Source organism: Toxorhynchites rutilus, chromosome 2 (assembly GCF_029784135.1).
Source record: "Toxorhynchites rutilus septentrionalis strain SRP chromosome 2, ASM2978413v1, whole genome shotgun sequence".
NCBI lineage: Eukaryota > Metazoa > Arthropoda > Insecta > Diptera > Culicidae > Toxorhynchites > Toxorhynchites rutilus.
Genome location: NC_073745.1, coordinates 72460149 through 72481205, shown reverse-complemented (window position 1 = coordinate 72481205; position 21057 = coordinate 72460149). Strand labels below are relative to the sequence as shown.

Here is a 21057-nt window from a genome sequence, read left to right as displayed (position 1 = left end):
TATCCCCATCTTGTTCGGCTAAACCTTTCTGTTTAGTGATTGCATTTGCCACTCGCCACAGCTTTCACAGTTGGAAAATTTCTTCCCATCCAGCCTGTGGCATATTTTACAGTAAATTACATTCAATGGCACGTTGCATTACCACCACTCAGTATCGGATTGGAGGTAATTTTAACCTGTAATTGAACATTTGCAATGACAGTGGTACAGTGTCGACTTTCAATGTGAGGTCATAATTTGGACCCCGAACTCTATGTTTACAAAAATGTCCAACTAAATATGTCGCATTACAGTTCCGTCCAATTAGCTAAATGTCGAGATAAGTGTAAATTATTGTACTTTCAATCTGGAAGTAATTTAAGAATTCAATAAGCTCAGAACAACTGCCAAATTCACATACTCATCATATCCTGGCAAACAAATTATGGAAAAATCAATTTGTGTTTTATTATTATTTTGGATATTGTTTTAGAAAGCATTGAACTGTATTTCCTAAACTCTTTTTTGGAAGGTTTAATGGCCCTGAAAAGCGCCTTGTTTTATGGAATGGTTCCAATTTAGAAAACTTAGTACTCGTGGTTTTGAAAAAAAAAACATTTCGAACGCCCTCGATGCCGCCTTGTTCTGGATTTGCCACCAAAGCAGTTTGTATAAAGAACAAACTTTTTTCTTCTGCTACCTGCTGCCGTTTTGCGATTGCGTTTGCCACCCGCCACTCGCTGCAACTGCCTGTTGTTGTCTTGATGTGTTCTGTTCTGAATGCGGTTTTTCTTATCGTCGCGAGCAGCTTTACCAGCCAACTCGATCACTTCGGCGGCCGAAACTATATAACGCCGGCTAGGTGGATTGGTGCACTGGTACTAACGCGCTCGGCCTAGCTACCCTTGCGGGGAACTCCAGATCAACACGGTTCGAGCGGGATTTTGCCTTTCCCTTTACTTTTCCTCCTTTACCATGTCCAGACATGACTGCTTGGGTTGGTTTGTTGATGTGTTGTGATGCGAACCGATGTGGTGTACGGTTTTAATGAGAATGATCGTTACGGCAGCGGAGCGGGGATTTTTAAGCTGACTGGCTGGCTCGAGAATTACGCATGTGTGAGACTGCGACCAATGTTTCGTTCATTTTTTTCTTTTTCCTTTCCAATCGTGCTTCATTCAATTTCGCTGCTGCTCTGGTTGCCCGTTTTGGTCGGTACGATTTGAGGAGCACAAAATGGACCAATCAAAAATGGGCACATAGTGCATTTTGACAATGCTTGATATTTCACAATTATTCAATTATTTATCTCAAGAAACATGAAATGTTATTCGTTATGGTAGATGCGTAGATATATTTCCTATCAATTGATGCAAAAACCTTTGCGATCTGTTGAGAAATGCTCGAGTTATAAGCGTTTCAAATCTTGCATTTTTTCCTACTTGTTCAGTGCCTAGATTTCCATTTCACCCCCTATATCTTCCGGTTAGACGTAGTCCTACGTCAAAAAAATTGTGCGGTAGATAGGGACCGCATAAAAAAAGTTTCCCCCAAGAAAATAGCTCAAATCCACGCCGTTCACCATTCAATTTCCTTTTGTTTCCCTACTTTGCGATGGGACAGTTTGCCTTTTCGGTAGCGCGTGGCTGTTTTGTGCTTCTAATTGCATGCCGAACCGTGATGCTGTTAGATATCATGTCATGCAAAAATTTAGAAAAACTTAGAGCATTTGATGGGAGGAAGGGAATGATTTCAGAAGTGGATAATTGAGACGCAAATATGCTTTTTTCGCACTGATATGCATACAAACCATTGAAAAAAACTAAATGGACGATTACTTCGTCAAATATACTTCTATTAATATACCGCACAAAAAAATCGCACAAAAAAAACGCACAAAAAAATAGCACAAAAAAAATTCGCACAAAAAAAAACCGTACAAAAACAGGTTTTACTGTATTGACCCCTGCAGTTTCAGTCTATAACTCTGTCACGATCAAGAAAAAAATGGATTATGTGGAAAGATGAATGATTCAATTCTCTATCTAATGAGAATGATTTTGAAGGTTGTTACTTGATAACCCATTAGTTTATTTCAATTGAAATAATTCATTATTCATTAAATCTAGCAAGACGTTGAACAGAAACTTGCACGCAACAAAAACATTTTGATCCGCTAATTTCACACAAGTCCGTAAAGAAGGAACACGAAAACAAGAAATCTCGTGAGCGTTCCGCAACGGATGGGACGCGGAACGGTACGGTACGGTACGAGAAATCTTGTAAGTGGCCCGCAAAGTGTTAAGGGGGGACCCCGGTCTGGAAAATGGAAAAAAATGATTTTTTTTTGCATTTTTGGGAAGCTTATGCCCTCAGAAATGTTGTCCTAAAAGGATTTTTCAATATTTGATTTCGTTGGAAAGTTAGAGCCAAAAGAGCCAGTTAGCCAGTTAGAGACTTCATAAACCTCAAGGGAAATGGTATTGCTGTACGAATTTTAAAACGCGTTTGTCTCTAAACCATGTTATTCCAACTGGTGGTATCGATATCTCAGGATCTACTTGACCGATTTGGCTGAATTTTTTTTATCAGCATGTAAAAATGAATTATCATAGCCGTTTTTTGAAATCTCATTTCCTCGATTTTTCAAAAATCACCACCAACAAAAATGGCCGCTTTAGATATTGTCCTAAAGTTTCGAAATATTCATTGGAATTTGTTCTACGATATCCCGTTGCTTCAGAACCGATACCGGTACCGTTTTTCAGATAGCATCTACGCATCCAGCTGTCAACAGCGTCATAATCATTATTCGTGCACTCAAAAACTGGAAAATACATCTTCAAATATACCTTAAACAATAACCAAAATACACGAACACTTCACTTTATTCGTAACCTCCGAAAAAAATCCACGAAAATATATTATTTTCTGACCTTCCAGACAGGGGTCCCCCTTAACACGTTGAGCCCCGGCCAAAATAGGGGACCGACAGTGGGCTTTTCGTCTGGCCCACGTCGGTCCCAACGAATCGATGGTGAACTTTTCTAAATATCTATTTGTAGCTTGGTTGTTGTCGTTTCCAATGCCGACACTCTTCGAACGAAAATTCTACTGTCGGTCCGGTGAGATTGCCACAAAAAAGACGTAAAATTCAGTGTCAGTCCCCAGGGACCGACGTGGGGCTTAACGTGTTAAGCTATTGTCAGAATGAGAAAACCATTTCAGCAATAACTAGTCTTAATTGAACAACACCGATTCAGCGCACAACACTCGATTGATGGGATTACATCTGACAAGCCATATGTCCTTCATCGGCTAAAAAGCGGCGTTAATCAAATTCGCGCTGCGTTGCAGTTTTGCCTTTCAGGGTGCTGTTGACCGCGGCGCTGCGTTTTCACTTACCACACACAGAAGTGCACTAGAGGAGTGATACCATTGGTGGGGTGGGTGGTTGGCCGACAGGCATGCAATATGCAAATTCGTTTATTAGTGACAGTGATAAATTGTTCTGAGATGGGAACAGTTTGTGGTAACTAATATGGGCTACTAGTCCCCCCCCCCCCCAGACCCAGAATGGGGGTGGTATGGCGCTTCAAACAACGGTGGCAGAGGAGAGGTGCGATGGACTGTAGCGCCACTTAGAGCAAATTGGCTGCAATCCTCGTGAATGCATTTACATGTTTCGGAGAGACCGTATTGATGGCTGAGCTAGCAGACGGGGTTCGGCGGATATAAGAATTGTCTCTGGTGATGCACAGTGTGGCCAGATCAAAGGGGTGCTAGATAATACTCGCTTTTGAAAATTTCAAATTTTAATTTTTTTTTCGATTCGGCAAAATTCTTGATTAAAAATGCTATGGTTTATAGTTTAATGCCAAAATAGCAATGGACTGTAGTGTGTACCCTGGAAGTGTTAATCTTAAAACTCAATCCCGTATTGGTCGACTAAAATTATCCTAGGGCGATGATTTGAGGGCAATAATTGAAGCAAACTCATCACAAAGGCTTGAGGGATAGTAGAGAAGTTGAGCTACTGAAATCATCAGAAAGAAGGAGAAACTTCACAATGCAAACGATCCGCTAAAGTTATCTCTCGTTTTTAGGTTCGGAAACGGTTCGACAGATTTTTATTAAATTCAAAAAGTCAATTGATCTTTGATTGGTGTCATCTATTACGAATCATATTTCGGACACTAATATCTAATATCTTGAAATGCGTAATGCACTGATGATATAACTATCAAATTAATATCACAATTGCTTCTTTAGTGTAATTACTGGGTTTCACTATCATTTCACATGAGAACTACATTGAAATATAACATAATCCTCAAAAATCTAACAACACTACTCATTATCGTTTGTGTTTGATGTTTGCTCAGCGTGAGCACGTAGAATTTACCCGTTCATCAATATTTAAATTTCTCCCGTGATTCTTCAGTCCGAAATATGATTCAGAACGGTACGTGAGGAAACGCGAATGTGCTGAAATTTTTTAAATTAAAAAAAAACACAAGACAGAGGTCGCCGGCTCTGCTATCATTCGTAAATCGATAACAGACTTGAATGGAAACCAACGTTTATTGGTATTGGTTTATTGTCCAACACCTTTGCTCAGATTATCCTTAAAACATGTGTATCTTGACGTAGGACTACCACTTCCAGTGATGGCACCCTTACTTAATCAGAAAACAGAAAACAGTAACATTTATATGAAATAGTTTTTACGTCAATACTAATTTTTGATGCGAACGTAATAGTGTGCAGATAAAATAACGCATGTTCAGTGAACGTGTTATATATAGTCGACTATTTTTTTTTCAACAATTATTTCAAATCCTATACATAATCGAATCTCAAGAAACAATTTTTTCATTAATGTATGAATGTCAAACATTAATAGAAAAATAGCTTTTTGTGATTCGCTTATGCATTGGATTCGAAAATTAACGTTGAAAGTGAAATTGCGATAATATATAATCGAGTCCGACCTATATGTATGGAAGAAAGAGAGAAGTTAGAATAATTTATAAGCGAAAAGATTAACCACAACCAAGGTGTTGCAGAGTCAGCTGCATGAATTTCGCGATTACGTCATGAATTCTAGGCGGTCGTAGGAAAAATATTCAAAAAGTTGTGAGAAAAATTGTGGTAGGTTAGAGCAAGAAGTATTCTGTGTTTTATGCTGCTGGCGTGCTAGTGATGATACGTACGTCAGTACGATTGAAAGAACTGTGAGAGCGCCTTATAAAAAAAATTAGCCCAGTAGATTTGATAGCGTTAAGGCGTTAGATTTTAGATGAAACTTTACAAGCAAGCAATTTACAACAACTACGTAGTCGCGCGTTAAAATACTGTACAGTTATTGAATCAGGCAAGGGTATGTAAGGAATAACGGATTGTATCGCCGAGTCGAATGGTTTTAGAGAAGTTCTCTCGGTTACCTTTTCAGGTTTCCCAAAGATTGGGGTGATCAAAGATTACACACCTTGAAAAACGGAATATATAGCCGGTCCGTTTTGGGGAGTTCTCTTGGTCGATAAAGAGTACGTGTATTAATAATAGTTATAGCCAGTTTAATTAAAATTACAGGTTCCCCTTCTCAGGATACCTAAAGGTAATCTTAAATACCGTCAGTTTTATTTCATATACGCGTTCTCGTGGTTCCGGAAATAGAATTTTTTTTTTCGCTGCCTTGTAAAGAGTTACATCGGTGACCTTTTCAGGTTGACCAGAGATAATCTCAGCCACTGCGATCAAATAATATTAAAACATAATACGAGTAATGAATCATGAAACACATTGTCAATTCGAGCAATTACAGATGGATTTTCTCGTTAACCTTCTCCGGTTGAATAATATTTCGTCGATTAACTGAATTTTACAAGAGTTTTCTCGGCCTCCTCATGTTGCTGAAAGATAAACTTTACCGTCTTTATTGGAACATATGTTGAAACATAATACAAGTGATGAGTATTGAAATATGCCATCGATCGGCCACTTTTAAAGGGGATTCCTCGGTGACTTTCTCATATATCGAATATATCGTTGATTCGAAAAATGCTAAAGAATTTCTTGACGATCTTCTCAGGTTGCCCAAAATATCCTTAGGTGTGGCGATTGAAAAATATGTTAACATGTAAAATGTAAAATGTAGTACGCGTGATGGATAGCAAAATTTATCATCGGCTCGACAGATTCTGAAAGAATTTTATCTGTGACCTTCTTAGCTTGCTCGAAGAAAACCGCTGGATTTTTTTGAAATATAATACCAGTGACAAATATCAAGACATATCGTCGGTTCAATTGATTTTAAAGGAATTTCTTAGGTGACCAGGTTGCAAAATATATCGCCGATTTGAGTAATGTTAAAGTAGTCTCTCGGAGACCTAAAAAATAACCTCGATCGTCGCGATTGAAAACTATTTTGAAAGATAATACAAGTGACGAACATCGAAATACATAATCATTTTTAGCGAGTTTGAAAGAATTTCGTCGGTGACCTTCTCAGGTTAAGAATATATAAAAGAATACTAAAAGGGTTTCTCAGGATGCCAAAAATAACCTTGATCTCCGCGATTGAATAAAAATATATAGATCGAGAGTTTTTAAAGGAGTTTTTTTATGATCTTCCAGGTCAGGAAAAATATCTATGTAAATCTCATTTCGCCGAATAGTTGAGAGTTCACGTTTTTAGAATCACATCACTTGCCGCAGTGAATCCTGATTCTTACCGTTTCCCATTAACAGCTACACCTTCCATGATAAACGCTAGGGAACCACGCGACTCTTCTGGCCTTCGGCGGCGAATAACATACTAACATTCCTTCCCTTCCCCTGGTGACTGTAAGGACGTGGCCGGCGTCGTTATTGGCCATTTAAAGCTCGAATCACCAAAAATTGCACAACGAGAATGATTGGTTAGTCCCAAGCATCATTCTGTGTGTTCTTTGTGCAATTTGGTTGGTTCAGGTCAATCACAGAGAGCAACTACACCAAAAATTGATTTTTAGCTCATGTTTTGTCATCCTGATTTATGACATTAAATGAGACATAACATAACAGAAAATGTCTTCTTCTTCTTCTTCAATGGCACTAATGTTCCTAGAGGAACTTCGCCGTCTCAACGTAGTATTACTTGCGTCATTTTTATTAGTACTTAGTTGAGATTTCTATGCCAAATAACACGCCTTGAATGCATTCTGAGTGGCAAGCTCTAGAAAACGCGTGATCACAGTGCAAGTCGGAGGAAATTTCTTTGACGAAAAATTCCCCCGACCAGAACGGAAATCGAACCCGAACACCCGGCATGTTAGTTATGACGCTAACCACTCGGCCACGGGAGCACGAAAATGTCATGATTCACAAATACTGAGAAGCATTTGTATAATATACATGGTACAGCAATATAAGATTAGTACGAGCGAGCGAAATAAAAGACAAATAAGCTTTCCGCATAATTTGCCACATACACAGCCCAGACCAAGATAGATATTGTTCTCCTTCATGCGCTCCTTTTTTACTCTTAGAAAACACTTCCCAACTTCATTTTATAATCAGGTGCAATATTATCACGTATTTGCTGAACAACTGCTGAAGCATCATTAGCCTTGTGGATAGCGTGGTCGTGCAAAATAGCTTTGCATTCCAGCCAGCTTGGTTCGATCCCCATTGTCATCGTATGGACTTTTTTTTGGCACAATCCTAAATGAAATTAAAAAAAAAAACAGAAAGAGATGTCTGCACGTATACATACAAACCATTTTTAAGCTAGAGATGGCGCGTCCTGCATAAGATTCGTTATGAGCAATCGTCGTTACTGTCGTTACAATCCTAATTTGGCTGACTATATTATAGTGACTTTCAACCTTACGGCTGTCTCGTCACTCGGAAACGGCTACAATCCTACTTCGGTTTCATAGTTTCATAGCTTTGTTCAGTGTCCCAAACATCGCTGGCATCACTGGCTTTATGTTCACATTTCAGGTCACCAGTGATCACTGTGGTAATCTTTGGTCCGGCTTATTGAGGCATCATTTTCCGGAAATTGAATGGACTGATTTATAGTCAAAAATGCCAGGCGTGGGGGACGGTCACATCATCCAAAATGTCACCGCGTTTAATGGAATTCAAATGGTTGTGTAAATTATTGGAGAGAATTGAATTTAAACCGGAGTGAATGATTTATTTTAGTAATGTATATAGAGTGACAATTTGTAGGGAGAGCCGAGCTCCGATGGAATAGTTATCTCAAAAATATTTGCCTTCTTGATTTGCCGTTGAATGATTTAACGACCCTAGAACTTTTAATAAAGTCATGAATTCACTCATCTTGTTGGAAAAGTTGTTTGCTGTGGCATAATAATTTACACCAAACGTGTGCTGCTTCCTCTTGCGCAAGCCGGTCACGTTCTCAGAGCATCTCTGACAAAAAAAAAGCATAATCTCGTCTCACAACAGCCAGCCATTCCGATATATGGATGTTTTCTTTACGGATGCCAATGCAGTAAACAAACAGCAAGCAGTCCATACTGTTTTCGACCATAAATCACTTCGTTGACAGAAACGGCCAATTTGGTCGTATTAAAGTAACATCACACATCATTGTGAACAATCCGAGAGAGGGCAGAGTCGTCACGTCATTATTACGTGTGGCTACCGTGATGATGATAATAGCAGCATTATGATGATCGCCATAATCTCGGCACGATCGCTAGAGGGACGCGGATTGAGTGGAATTTATTTTTATTGTTATTATTGAATTTGCTGCATTTTGATAAACGCCGCTCGGGCCACCGGTGAGCGTCTGGGTTGTGAGTGTTGTTGGTTGAGCAGTCAACGAGATAACAATTTGAATCAATTTAATCCATACTTGGGAGGGTAAGCCAAAGAGGTGATGCGCTCCAAGCGCTCCACTGGAATCTGAACAAGACACATGGTGGCGGCGGTCAATTGGGTGACATTGGGTGTTATTTTTAGTCCGTCGGAAGGTTTTGGTCGTCGTCTGAGGTACACTGTGCTATTCTGCGGCAGTCTCGTGCTGTTTGCGCAAGGAAACCGTCCCGCATTATGGGAAGCGTGACAGTCCTGTCGGTGGTGATTACCGTCATCGGTCAGCTGGTACAGACTTGCTCCAGTGCGAACATATTATACATCAGCAGTGTCGCATCGCCAAGTCATTTCTTATGGTGGGAAATTTTGCGTACCTTACTCTGTTTCTGAATCGTCACGGTGGCAATTTGTTGAGGATTAGTACGATGTTGGGGTGAGTTACGCTCATATTGCTGTTTTTGGTGAACTTATATTTGCAGGAGTGAACAGGTGTTTGAAAGACTAGCCGAGATTGGACATAATGTGACGGTGTTGAATTTGTACAAACACGGATTCATTAGAGGAGTACATCTTATTCAATTAGATGGCGTAATTGATAATCTGGCCGCGGAGGAGGAGGACTATGTTGCGTTGGGTCGAATGAATTTGTTTGAAGCCCATATATCATTCTTTGAGCTGGAATACTTCGTATGTGAACGAGCCATCAGTAGTAAAGGATTCCAGGATTTGCTCAACTATCCCAACGGATTTCAATTCCATCTGACTGTTCACGATCATTTGGCTGGGCCGTGTTTGCTAACACTGCTATCACAATTCAACTATCCACCGTTGGTTCTTGCATCGGCGTATAACCGATTAGCCACGACTACCACGTCATTGGGATCATTAGTCTTTCCCGGGTTTATCCCAAATCAAGTAAATGATATAGACGGTCCGATGAACTTCTATCAACGGGTGTTCAATTTTCTACTTGCGTTTTGGGAATTACTCTTCAAGGAGTTTATATACCATCCACGATTAGATGCCCTCATCAAGAGTCAACTCAATCAAACCAAGTCCGTCTCATCTCTAGAAAAGCATACCGTACTGGTAATACTCAACTCTAGCCCAATACTTGAGCCTCCGGAGCCGAAACATGCCAACATAATCCAAGCCGGGTTCCTCCACATCAAATCGAGCAAGAAGCTGCCACAAGATTTATTCGACATTGTTGAAAAGTCCACAAACGGAGTGATACTCTTTTCGCTTGGAACCAACGTTCGGAGTGACCGCCTTGATACAGACATCCTTCGTGAAATAATAACCGCTATGGGGAATCTCCCATTGCTAACATTCCTCTGGAAGTACGAATTTGATGGGTTGATCCTTCCGACGAATGTTGTCACCTCGTCGTGGTTTCCACAGAATGACCTGTTGTCGCATCCAAAGTTGCGACTCCTCATCACCCACGGGGGATTGCTGAGTGTCCAGGAAGCCGCATGGCACGGAGTGCCCCTGATTGGGATGCCAATCTATGGCGATCAGTTTGGAAATGTGAATCAGATGGTAGAAAGAGGTGTTGCGAGGCGTTTATCTTTGCCGGAACTGACCGCACAACAGCTGCAGGACTGTATCGGGGAAATGATTTCAACTCAGAGGTAATGCAATCTGCACCCAACCATGGAATGCTGTAATACCATAACATTCAATTGATTACAGTTCTTATAAGGAGAACGCGATGCATCTTTCGAAAATAGTTCGTGACCAGCAGGAGTCACCCTTGGACAGAGCAACTTGGTCAATCGAGTGGATCCTCAGGAACGCGGAAACTCGTGACTTATGGCACCGGTCATTAAATTCCCACGGGCTCCTCGAGAAGTACTCGTTCGATGTGGTTACTCTACTCGTTGGCTGCATTGCCACCGGTTCAGGTTTAGTTTTACTGTTATTTAATCGTTGTTGTCTGGGAGTGCATAAATATAAAATAGAGTGAAATAAATTTGATTGTGTCGTTAATACAATACAGCGATTCATGATACTGTGTCAATACACCATTCCCAAAAAATTCAAATTTCAGACACAGTTAACTCTACCTTGCAGCAACTAAGCTTAAAAAATGTCGGATAATCGTCTCCTTGAAACGGAAAAACGGAGAACATAAATGATCTTGTTCAACATCATATATCATTAGATCTCGTTAAAGTTTCTCACTAGAAGTTCGTCGAGAAACATCCGCGTAGGACTAAGGTGTTTTCTTCCTTTATGAAAAAATAAGTGAGTAATCTGATTACAGTGTTGTGGTCTCCCTAGAACGTAACGTAAAGTATGGCCATTTCATTATTCTTTTTACGTGACCTGATGATAATTCTCGCTACTATGATTCATAAACTTTTACGGGTGGAGGTAGGAGGTTCGATCAATGACGCTGCTCCACGTAAATTTCAAAATTATGGTTTGTTTCAAAGGTATCGACTATTTATCGCAAGATGGTGCTGATGATCGTATATCGGGTAACACGAATCCAATTGTGTCAAGGAACACACGGAAAGGAAATGACTGAAGAAGTTGTGGACTCAACGAGGTTTGATATATACTACAGGTGAGCTATATTCACGTACACGAACATTACTCACATAATTGAAATAGTATGCAGAATCACGGTGTTTTGTTCTTTCTCGCAAAATTGAACTCGGATAAAAAAATAGAAAGTGATCAATTACAGTTGGATTGATTACGAAATGTACGTGAATTTGACCCATCAAAAATGCCGAACGAATAGATGCTCCTTCTAGCAAACAAAATTCCACGCCAAATCAGCCGGCCGCTGACCCGACCTTCTCCGATATTTTTAAAAACTCGGTAGTTATGATGGAAGCTTCCCAAAAACACAATTTTGATTTATCATATGACCAATTTCAATCAAGACTGATTTTTGAAAAGGGCGTAATCGAAATCGTTGGTGTTTCTTTGAAAAAAATCGTATCTCAGAATGCAGATGTCTGATTAAAAGGTGATGTTCGACAAAATTGTTGGAAAATCAATGAACTATTTAGGAAAAATAATCTATCAAATGCACTGTTATAAAATCGTACTTAAAAATTGAATTTAATATTAAAAACATTTATATCTAAAAACAGTCCCCCTTCTATATTTTTTGTATATTATTTTTATGAGAAAGCCCTTCTAGTTTAATGTACAGTGGTGTCGTGGTAAACTTTCTTAAATGGGGACACGAATTTTTGAAACTTTATGAAATTTCAGTATTTTGTGAAATTTTAGCTTTACAAGAAGAGTAACGCAATAAACCGATTCTACACGCAATTCGGCATGAAAAACTATACAAAGTTTATTGTCCTAAGACTGACCATTTTCGATATACACTCGACAAAAGAAATAGAGGAACAGATTGCGATGTCGGAAATTTTAAATGATTTTTGACTTGCTGTAACTTCGCGGAAAATCAACGCATATCGATGGGATGTATATCATTATAAAGCTACAATTTTCAGGTATTAGAATATTTTACGTACATATTGTTTTTATCTTGGTGTGTATAGGTGTAGTGGGCAACAATATCGGGAAGAAATGAGAAATCGATTTTTCTTTGTTATTTCAAAGATTTTCTTGACTAACACAATTTTTTGCTAACCGACACGTTAGTTATGATCGGAGAAAGCATATTTCGACCGAAAAGAACTGTTTATAAACAATGTCAGCGAGTAATAAGAAGTATGAAGATCAGCGACAAAATAAAACGAAGTGGAAAGAGATCAAGTTTACTTCTATAAAGTGACTTTTTCACGTATCGTTTTTTGTTTACAAAATAACAATACGCTTCCAAAACGGCCGCAGAGCGGTTGCAATGAATTGTCAACTGTCAAAATTATCTTTTAGTATTTAGATGGGACCAAGGCGCCTCTATATATACCAGGTGAAACAATCATATGAAATGCACTTTCAGCCATAATGGAATTGCTGTCGGTATTGTTTACAAACAGCATCAGGACGCTGCAGGCGGCTCTCTACAAACTGCTACGACGAATATTCGAACGATGTCTACTATGTTCAGCTTTCGCGGATTTATGTGAAAAAGAAGAGATAATTTTGTAGAATTTCATTCTCATTTCCACTACTCTCGCATGTGCAAATGCAAAAATGGCGTATCCTAGCAATAACAAAACAAACAACCCCCGCTCCACAAACCGTAATCCCCTTCTTATTGAAGCGATGATGTTGCTTCACCTGTTATACATTGATATAAGCGCCTTGGATGGGACGGAACCTGTCGAACCTGTGAAACAATTATCTGCCAAACTCGGACCAATTGATGATTTGGTTGATGGTAACTTACGGTAACGTATGCCAAGAGCAAGGTGACCTCATCGTTCCGCACCTCGAGCCGGGTGATCGGAGCAACCCAAGCCCCGGGCAAGGGGATATGATCCGCGAGTCAAGATGTGCTACAAATTTAGCTGTCATTGCCAAACCTATCAAATTACTCGGCGAACTCAAGGCAAATCTATGGAACAAGGTGCGCCCATTCGCTAACTAAAAAAAGAATTGTTTTTTGAAAAAAAAATTTATGTGAAATGTAATGATCATGATGATCACAAGGGTCTGAATGATAATATAAAACGTAGAACCCTAGGTTGATCACTTGAAATGTAGTATTATATTATAATGTAAACCAACTTAAGAAATTGAAAGAATTTAAGTGAAATAAAAGGGTTTGAATGAATTCTTATAAGTAGTTTTGAAATCTTATAAATAGTATGTAGATTTTTAAGTTATTCGATTACTTAAAACACGTAGTCCTGACGCTTACTTAGCCATTTGGTTGTATATTTCCAAATATTTTACAACACAATAATCACAAAAACTCACCATTATAATATAAAATCAGCATCAAACACAATTTCAGTTTCATATTATTTCACAATTTTCGAGGAAACGTATTACTCTATTACATAGAATACATATTGAATACAGAAAAGTAAATTTTCATTCATTATTTTTTGTTCTAGAAGTGTGTTAATTTCGTCCTTAATTTCGTTTTCCAAATGGCGCAAATCATTATGGTGCCTTCAACGCAAAGACAATAAATGAAACGCTTGCAGCGTAAAACGTAATGAATATAATGAATATAGCAATGAGTATTTCATAAAGTATCAGTATATTCCACAAATTGTGCTCAATCGTCTTAATTTACTTTTGTGTATTTTTTAAATGGCTGCAGAAAACCACTTCACGTTTTGACCCACCTGGTAGTATGTTAAGTGCCTTGTTTTACACCAGCTTGAGAGTTTGGCAGTTCTCGCGAGTGACAGTGGTCGCAAATTGCATTTGCGACCCGGACATGTTTGACGCTGTCAAATCCTATGTGCTAGTATACGGATGCCCTCAGGCTGGAGCAACCAGTCAGATGGCGAAGAAAAGAGACATTTTTAACCGATGTTAACGATGACGTTGAATATATCTACCGCATCAAGTTTCGGGAGAAGGACCTTTTGTGACTGACAATCAGGGAGTTTTTTTAAATTTTATTTGATCGGTCATCAGCACATGAACAGGCTATTGGGCCGATCAGGGAGAAGGGAATATCCACGTTGCTGTTAATTTCTTCGGGGCTTGCGGTGAACGCAATGACGCAATACAGTACGAATTGCCAGCCGGAAGTTGCCGCCTTCATCATGAATTAAGTGACCAGAAGGTCGGATGTCTAACGCAGGACACCAACCAAAAAAATTACGACATGTATTTACGTTATGTGAACATGAGTTTTTTCATTAATTTTTGAAATGATAAAAAAAAACTTTTTATTTTGCTGGCGGGGTAAGAATGACCACCCGCGGGGTAAACGGAGCGATATTATTTCCAAACAATTTAGTCTAGTAAAAATAACAGAAACAGTGTTGTCTAAGGTACTAAATGTTTAGGGTTGTTCATAAACTACAGACAAACTTCTGAAAAGGCAATCTATATTCCACCTGCAGAGTTTTCAAAAAAATCGTAAAAAAAATATCAAATTAAACTGGATCAATGGATCCGAGCTTCATCGTCGGAGATTTATTGCCTTTGATTTGTTGGTGGTTCTATGAATTCCAGAACTAACTGATGCTGTCCTGATGCACATGCCGTTATCCACTGTTGCTTTAGCCATATTCAGCTTATCCAACATCCATTGCAACCGCGACGACTTCCTTATGTACTTTCGGGGCATTTGTGTGTAAAGAGACGAGCAAAAAAATGGCTTTTTTTTATATGAAAATCATTCAATATCAGAACGTGTGGCGCTTTCACTACATCGGGGTGCGTCCCCCCTTTTATTATTTTGCACTTTACACGCATTTCATATTACATTTTACATACCTTTTCACGCAGGCAGAACCGGGACAATCTACGGAAGGACTGGGATACTGGCAACTAACGGAATATACAGTTTGTGCTGGAGAAATTCTTATTTCGGTTACCTTGAAAATAAGATCGCTTGAAACCGCAATAGACGAAAACTTTGTTTTGTTTAGAATTTTGATATTTCGTGCGCTCAAGTGTTGCAAGGTGTTTCGAAATGACAAAAATATGCTATTAATGTTTTTTGCGTAGCATATTTGCCAAAACACTGATGATTTTTTATAAAACTAGAAGTGGTTCGTCTTACCCCGTCTTCCCCCAACTATTTCGCGGAGCATACGTTAATTTCAGATACACCTTACAACTGATTGTAGTAAATATTATCACTCCTTCACAGTACTTTAAAATACTGCAGGCTGACTATGCATGGAATGCAGCCACATTTCAGAAGATTCATCTTCAGAAAACTTCGTTAAGTAATATGCGGCTAAAGGGTGTGTCACATCAAATTGCATCACGGAAAAAACGCTGTAGAAATTTAATTTTTAGTAATTATATCTTCAGCTTTCGCTTATAATCAGATAAGAGTGTATAGATCACGTTGGCCATGCTTCACTGTCAATTTTTCGTAAATTTGGAAAAATGTCGTCGAACGAAAAAGAGCGTCGTGAATTAATCCTGTGCACTCATTTCGAGAATCCGGAGTTGTCACATCGGGACATCGGTAAGATGCTGGGAATCGTCCAATCCACGGTCAGCAGAGTACTAAACCGATACTTCGAGAACCTTACCATCGACCGGAAGGTGAAGAACGGCAAAAATGGATGCTCCGTCAGTGAAAAAGATCACAAGCGCGTAGTTAAGCAGTTTAGACATGATCCGAGAAGTTCGGTCCGGGATGTCGCCAATAAGCTGAATTTGTCAAGTTCATTCGTCCAGCGGACCAAGCAGCGGGAGGGCCTGCGTACATACAAGGTTCAGAAGGCTCCTAACCGCGACGAAATGCAAAACATGGTGAGGAAGACGCGAGCCCGGAAGCTGTACACCGAAATGCTGACGAAGCCGCATTGCCTGGTAATGGACGACGAAACCTACGTCAAAGCGGACTTTCGTCAGCTGCCGGGCCTGTTGTTCTTCTCCGCAGAGGACAAATTCAGCGTTCCGGAGGAGATTCGCAAGCAGAAACTATCCAAGTTTGCCAAAAAGTACATGCTGTGGCAAGCGATCTGCTCTTGCGGAAAGCGGAGCGCCCCCTTCGTGATGACCGGCACGGTAAACGGGCAGGTTTACCTTAAGGAGTGCCTACAGAAGCGCTTACTACCACTATTGAAGCAGCACGAGGGCCCGACCATCTTCTGGCCGGATCTCGCTTCGTGCCACTATTCGAAGGACGTGTTGGAGTGGTACGAAGCCAACGGGGTCATCTTCGTGCCAAAGGAAATGAACCCGCCCAACGCGCCGGAGCTTCGCCCAATAGAGAAATATTGGGCGATTATGAAGCAGGCCCTCCGGAAGAACCCAAAAGTTGTCAAATCGGAGGCGGACTTCAAGAGAAAATGGATTTCTGTTCAAAAAAACTACAACCTGACGTTATACAGAACCTTATGGACGGGGTAAAGAGGAAGGTGCGAGCATACGGGCTTGGGCTCGAAGTATGAATAAAAAGAAAATGCTAAAAGTTGTTTAATAGTCTTTATTTTACTGTCTAAAATTTTCAAAAGGATCGGTCTACTGGGCGAATTTCTACAGCGTTTTTTCCGTGATGCAATTTGATGTGACACACCCTTTATTGTCAATAGATAAAACATAGGATTCCAATGGTTAAAACATTTATGAAAACTCGCTCGATTGCAGACATCAGAGCTAGTTACCTCATGTTTCTGTAGCCCAGAATTTTCATGTACTGCAAACAATCAAGATATGAAAATGACTGTATATCTGCTGTTTATGATCTGCTCAACAGAACACGGAGCCAGAATATTCGTTGCAACGCTTCCGTTTTTGTTGGATCACATAAGATTTTGGGCTCAACAAGAGAGCAAATTAGAAGTAGCAATTGGGTTTTATTTGTCAAGTTTTGACAAACGCGGAACGTGATCTAACGCGAGACACTTTGCTAAAATGCGAAAAGCGGGACGTCTGGTCAGTTTAATCAAGAAGTATCACGAGTAGAAGCATGTGGTATCTTGGCCGGTTATGTTCCATAGGGCCAAAAGGCCACAGGAGGAGATGGGCCGGCTGGAATTAAAAGTTGTACTGAAGACCCTCAACTCTCCCGACCACCCCTATCTGCCACGAAAGGTTTGAAGAACATGCCGATATCCATCTTCTCATCGGTCATGGCTAAGGTTCCGACCAACTACCGTAAGGCAGAGCATCGAAGCATTTTTGTCGGTAGCTTAATAAACGTAGGATTTAAGAAAACATTGTTCCATTGAATTATCCTTTGTAATTTTTCTTCATTATCGATTAATTGCAGAATTCGTCTCAATGTCACAAGCTATCTAAAATCGAAACTATCTATTAGATAGCAGTAAACAAGGTACTCTCTCACCAATTGGATTGTAAATTAGAATTTGTTTTTGTAGTAGCCATGGTATGAAGTACGCACAGCATTGATCTGCTGCTCTCAAATCATGATGCTCTCCTCTGACTTAAATCCTTGCGAAAACCACTGGAATATACCGTTTTGTCTCAAATTTCGAACACTTAAGCTTTGATGGCCATTAAACAGTGTCTCATTACTCAAAATGGTACTCTTTCGCGAAATTAAATTAATTTTTGAATACAATAGAGCCTTCTTTTTCATTTGATTACAATAAAATTGATTTACAAATACATATTCATGGTGAACAACTGAAAATATGTTTAATCACTTTTGTCTCAAATTTCGAACACCATTTTTGTCACTGACTCATATTCCGAACACTTCCGTCTCAAATTCCGAACAGCCAAAATGCATTTTTAAATTATTTTTTTTTTTTAATTATATCTTTTGAACTACTGGACCGATTCATATGATCGATATATCAAATTAAAGTCAATTAGCTAGTCTTTTTTGGCAAAAATATTACACTCGCAAAAAAATGGATTTTGCTTTCGAAATTATTGATTGTATTTGTTTTTCATAGGACCAAGGGCGCTATATCGGTATCAATACCTATAAATGATGTTAATTTTTTTTTATCCCATTTATTTATTTAAGGCTCATTAGCATTTTTTGCTGTAACAGAGCCGAATTTTAATCGTGTACATGTCACATGGTTATCATATCTATAATTAGCACATTACACAGTTGCCATTCGCCAGTATTCCTTCTATACCATTACATATGGTACATTCACACAGTAGCCTTTTAGGCGTAAGAGTTATTCTTTCTGTTCTTCCATTATCCAGTTGGACCACCGAACAGCAGAGACAGTTGATTGATCATTGTTGAGTTATTTATAGAACAGTAGCCCGATGTGTCTGGCAGAGCAGAGCAGTTGTATGGATGAATCGATCTTATTTCGACCGTGGATAGATCTCCATCGCTGATGATTGTTGCATGGACGTAGCTATTCTGTAACAACACAAAGATGGTCAATGAGGGCCCTGAGTTTTGAACTCACGATCGATCGCTTACTAAGCGAACGCGCAACCAATGTGGCTACGGAGACCCCCTATGTTAAAATTAAGTCTATAACCAAAATAATGTCAAGGTTTTGATTATTGAATAATTTATAACATTAAAGTTCAGTAAATTCAAATTGAAAGATGCAGTGTTCCTAATTTGAATCATGCGTAGAAACTTGATTCATATTCCGAACACTAATTTTAATGATGTTTTCTGCATAAAATATCGTTTTTCTCATCCTTTTATTTTAGATTTGTACAAATTCTAACATTTAACATGAAAGTAAAAAAAAAATAAATTTAAAAAAAATAATTAACTATGCTTGTTTTTTACAGAATTTGCTAACGCAAAATTTAGTCATTGGTTTTGATGGTTACTTTTTGGCGAATGTTCAATATTATATATTATAGGCTGTATCGATACCTGTAAATGATGTTAAAATAAAGGCTGAATGAAGGCTAAAAAAACAAAGACAAAGGGTTTTGATTATTCAATTATTCATAACATTAAAGTTCAGTAAATTAACATTTGAAAATGAATCATGCGTAGAAATTTGATTCATATTCCGAACACTACTTCAATATTAATTATAATGAAGATTTCTGCATAGAATATTATTTCTTTCACCCAGTTATTGTAGGTTCTTACATTTTCTAGCACTTAACATGAAAACGGCAATCAAAATAGTTGAAACAACAACAAAAATTGAAAAATGAACGATGCTTGTTTTTACGGAATTTGCTAACGCAAACATTTTATCATTGGTTTTGACTATCACTTTTTTGCAAATGTCTAATATTATAAACTATAGGATGTATTGATACCTGTGAATGATGTCAAAATGAAGCCTATACCTCAAAGAATGTCTGTGTTTTCATTATTTAGTTATTTATAACATAAAAGTTTAGTAAAGTTATATTTAAAAATGAAGTGTTCGGAATATGAGACAAAACGGTAGTCAAGAGACAGCTGGTCAATCGAAAATTCCGGAATAAGACCGATGTGTGTAATGCAATAGAGGAAGTATGGGAATCAATCCCTGTATAATCTACGGCGAGATGATTCGAAGCGGTACTCAAAGTTAAAGACTAAACGAAATATTAACCGCTTCGGATCATGTGAAGAAGTCATGAGCTTCTTCTGTGTATTTTGACGTAGAACTACGTCTTTCAGGGAGGGTGCCAAATTAGAAAACAGGTAACGTTTTTACGATATAAAGTTAACGTTAATAACTATTTTCACTGTGAACGAATTCTCATGATTTGCATACCAATCGAATCGGAAATTCTCTAAGATTTGTTTGATATGCCATACATTACAATTCGCTAATCTCTAAATGGTTTAAATTCATGAAAACTGGAAGAGCTTCCTTTTCCCATACATTTGTTCTGCCGATTCGTGTGCTAACTCTACCCGTATTTCGAATGCTTATATATCGAACATTTCTTAACAGATCGGAAAGATGTTTGTATCAATTGATAGGAAATATTTATACGCGTCTATCACAATTAATAAAATATTATTTTTCATCAGATGAACAATTAAATAACTGTAAAATGTCAAGCGTTATTTAAACGCAATAACTGCCTCGTTTTGATTGGCCCGATTTACGGTTTCCCCAACACAGACTTCTAAATCAATGTACCTATGGAAATCCGCTCTGCAAATATACATGTAAGTCGGGGGTAATCCGCATTGTCAAAACATGCATGTTGGGGGTATTTTTTCCCATCGAGCTGTGTTTCCCTAACACGGACTTCTAAATTAACCCATTAGTGCCAAGCGTATGAAATTTATGGCGCAAAAATGCCCGTTTTTGAAAAACTGTTTTTGATGAAACTAAAGTGTAAAGCACATTTTAAATGATACCGCATGATAAATTAAGAGTGTTTTTTTTGTGTCAGTGTCATTTTATCTGTAATTTTTTTTTGTTTTGTTGTGTATTGAAGCTTGCAAAATTCGAGGGAAATGTAAAATACAATGATCGTTTGACAAGTCTTCCGTTCACATATTTTGGTAGTCCTAGGCATTCTATCAAACGTAAAAGGACGTCCATCAAATTTATTTGTAACGAAGAACATAATCTTTTACAAAAATTTCGATGCATTCTAAAATAATATTTGAAGTGGTAAACAAGGATTGCATAGTATAATTGCGTAGTTCTACGTTGAAAATATGCGGTCGCGTCTTAGATACAACCCCTTACAATTTTTTTTTTAATTTTTTGTTCTGATTAAAGTTCATATTTTCATCCATCACTATTATTTTTGTTACCTCTTTGTACGCGAATAAATTTG

General features: G+C 38.6%; 2 protein-coding genes across 7 annotated transcripts in view; one reads left to right on the top strand and one right to left on the bottom strand.

The window, feature by feature from the left end:
- Positions 1 to 21057, bottom strand: part of LOC129770509 (protein kinase C-binding protein NELL1-like) — a 309088-nt gene that overhangs the window by 71989 nt on the left and 216042 nt on the right. The gene's annotated exons all lie outside the window — the stretch shown is intronic.
- Positions 8824 to 10792, top strand: LOC129770510 (UDP-glucuronosyltransferase 2A3-like). Of its 2 annotated transcripts, none has more exons than XM_055773400.1 (3): positions 8824 to 9170; positions 9294 to 10451; positions 10513 to 10792. In XM_055773400.1, exons 1-3 carry the CDS (start codon positions 9052 to 9054, stop codon positions 10784 to 10786), a joined length of 1551 nt encoding a protein of 516 aa, XP_055629375.1. In that variant the 5' UTR covers positions 8824 to 9051; the 3' UTR covers positions 10787 to 10792. The 2 variants fall into 2 exon arrangements, with proteins under 2 accessions (XP_055629375.1, XP_055629376.1); XM_055773401.1 differs by having other exon boundaries at positions 9033 to 9247; positions 9398 to 10451.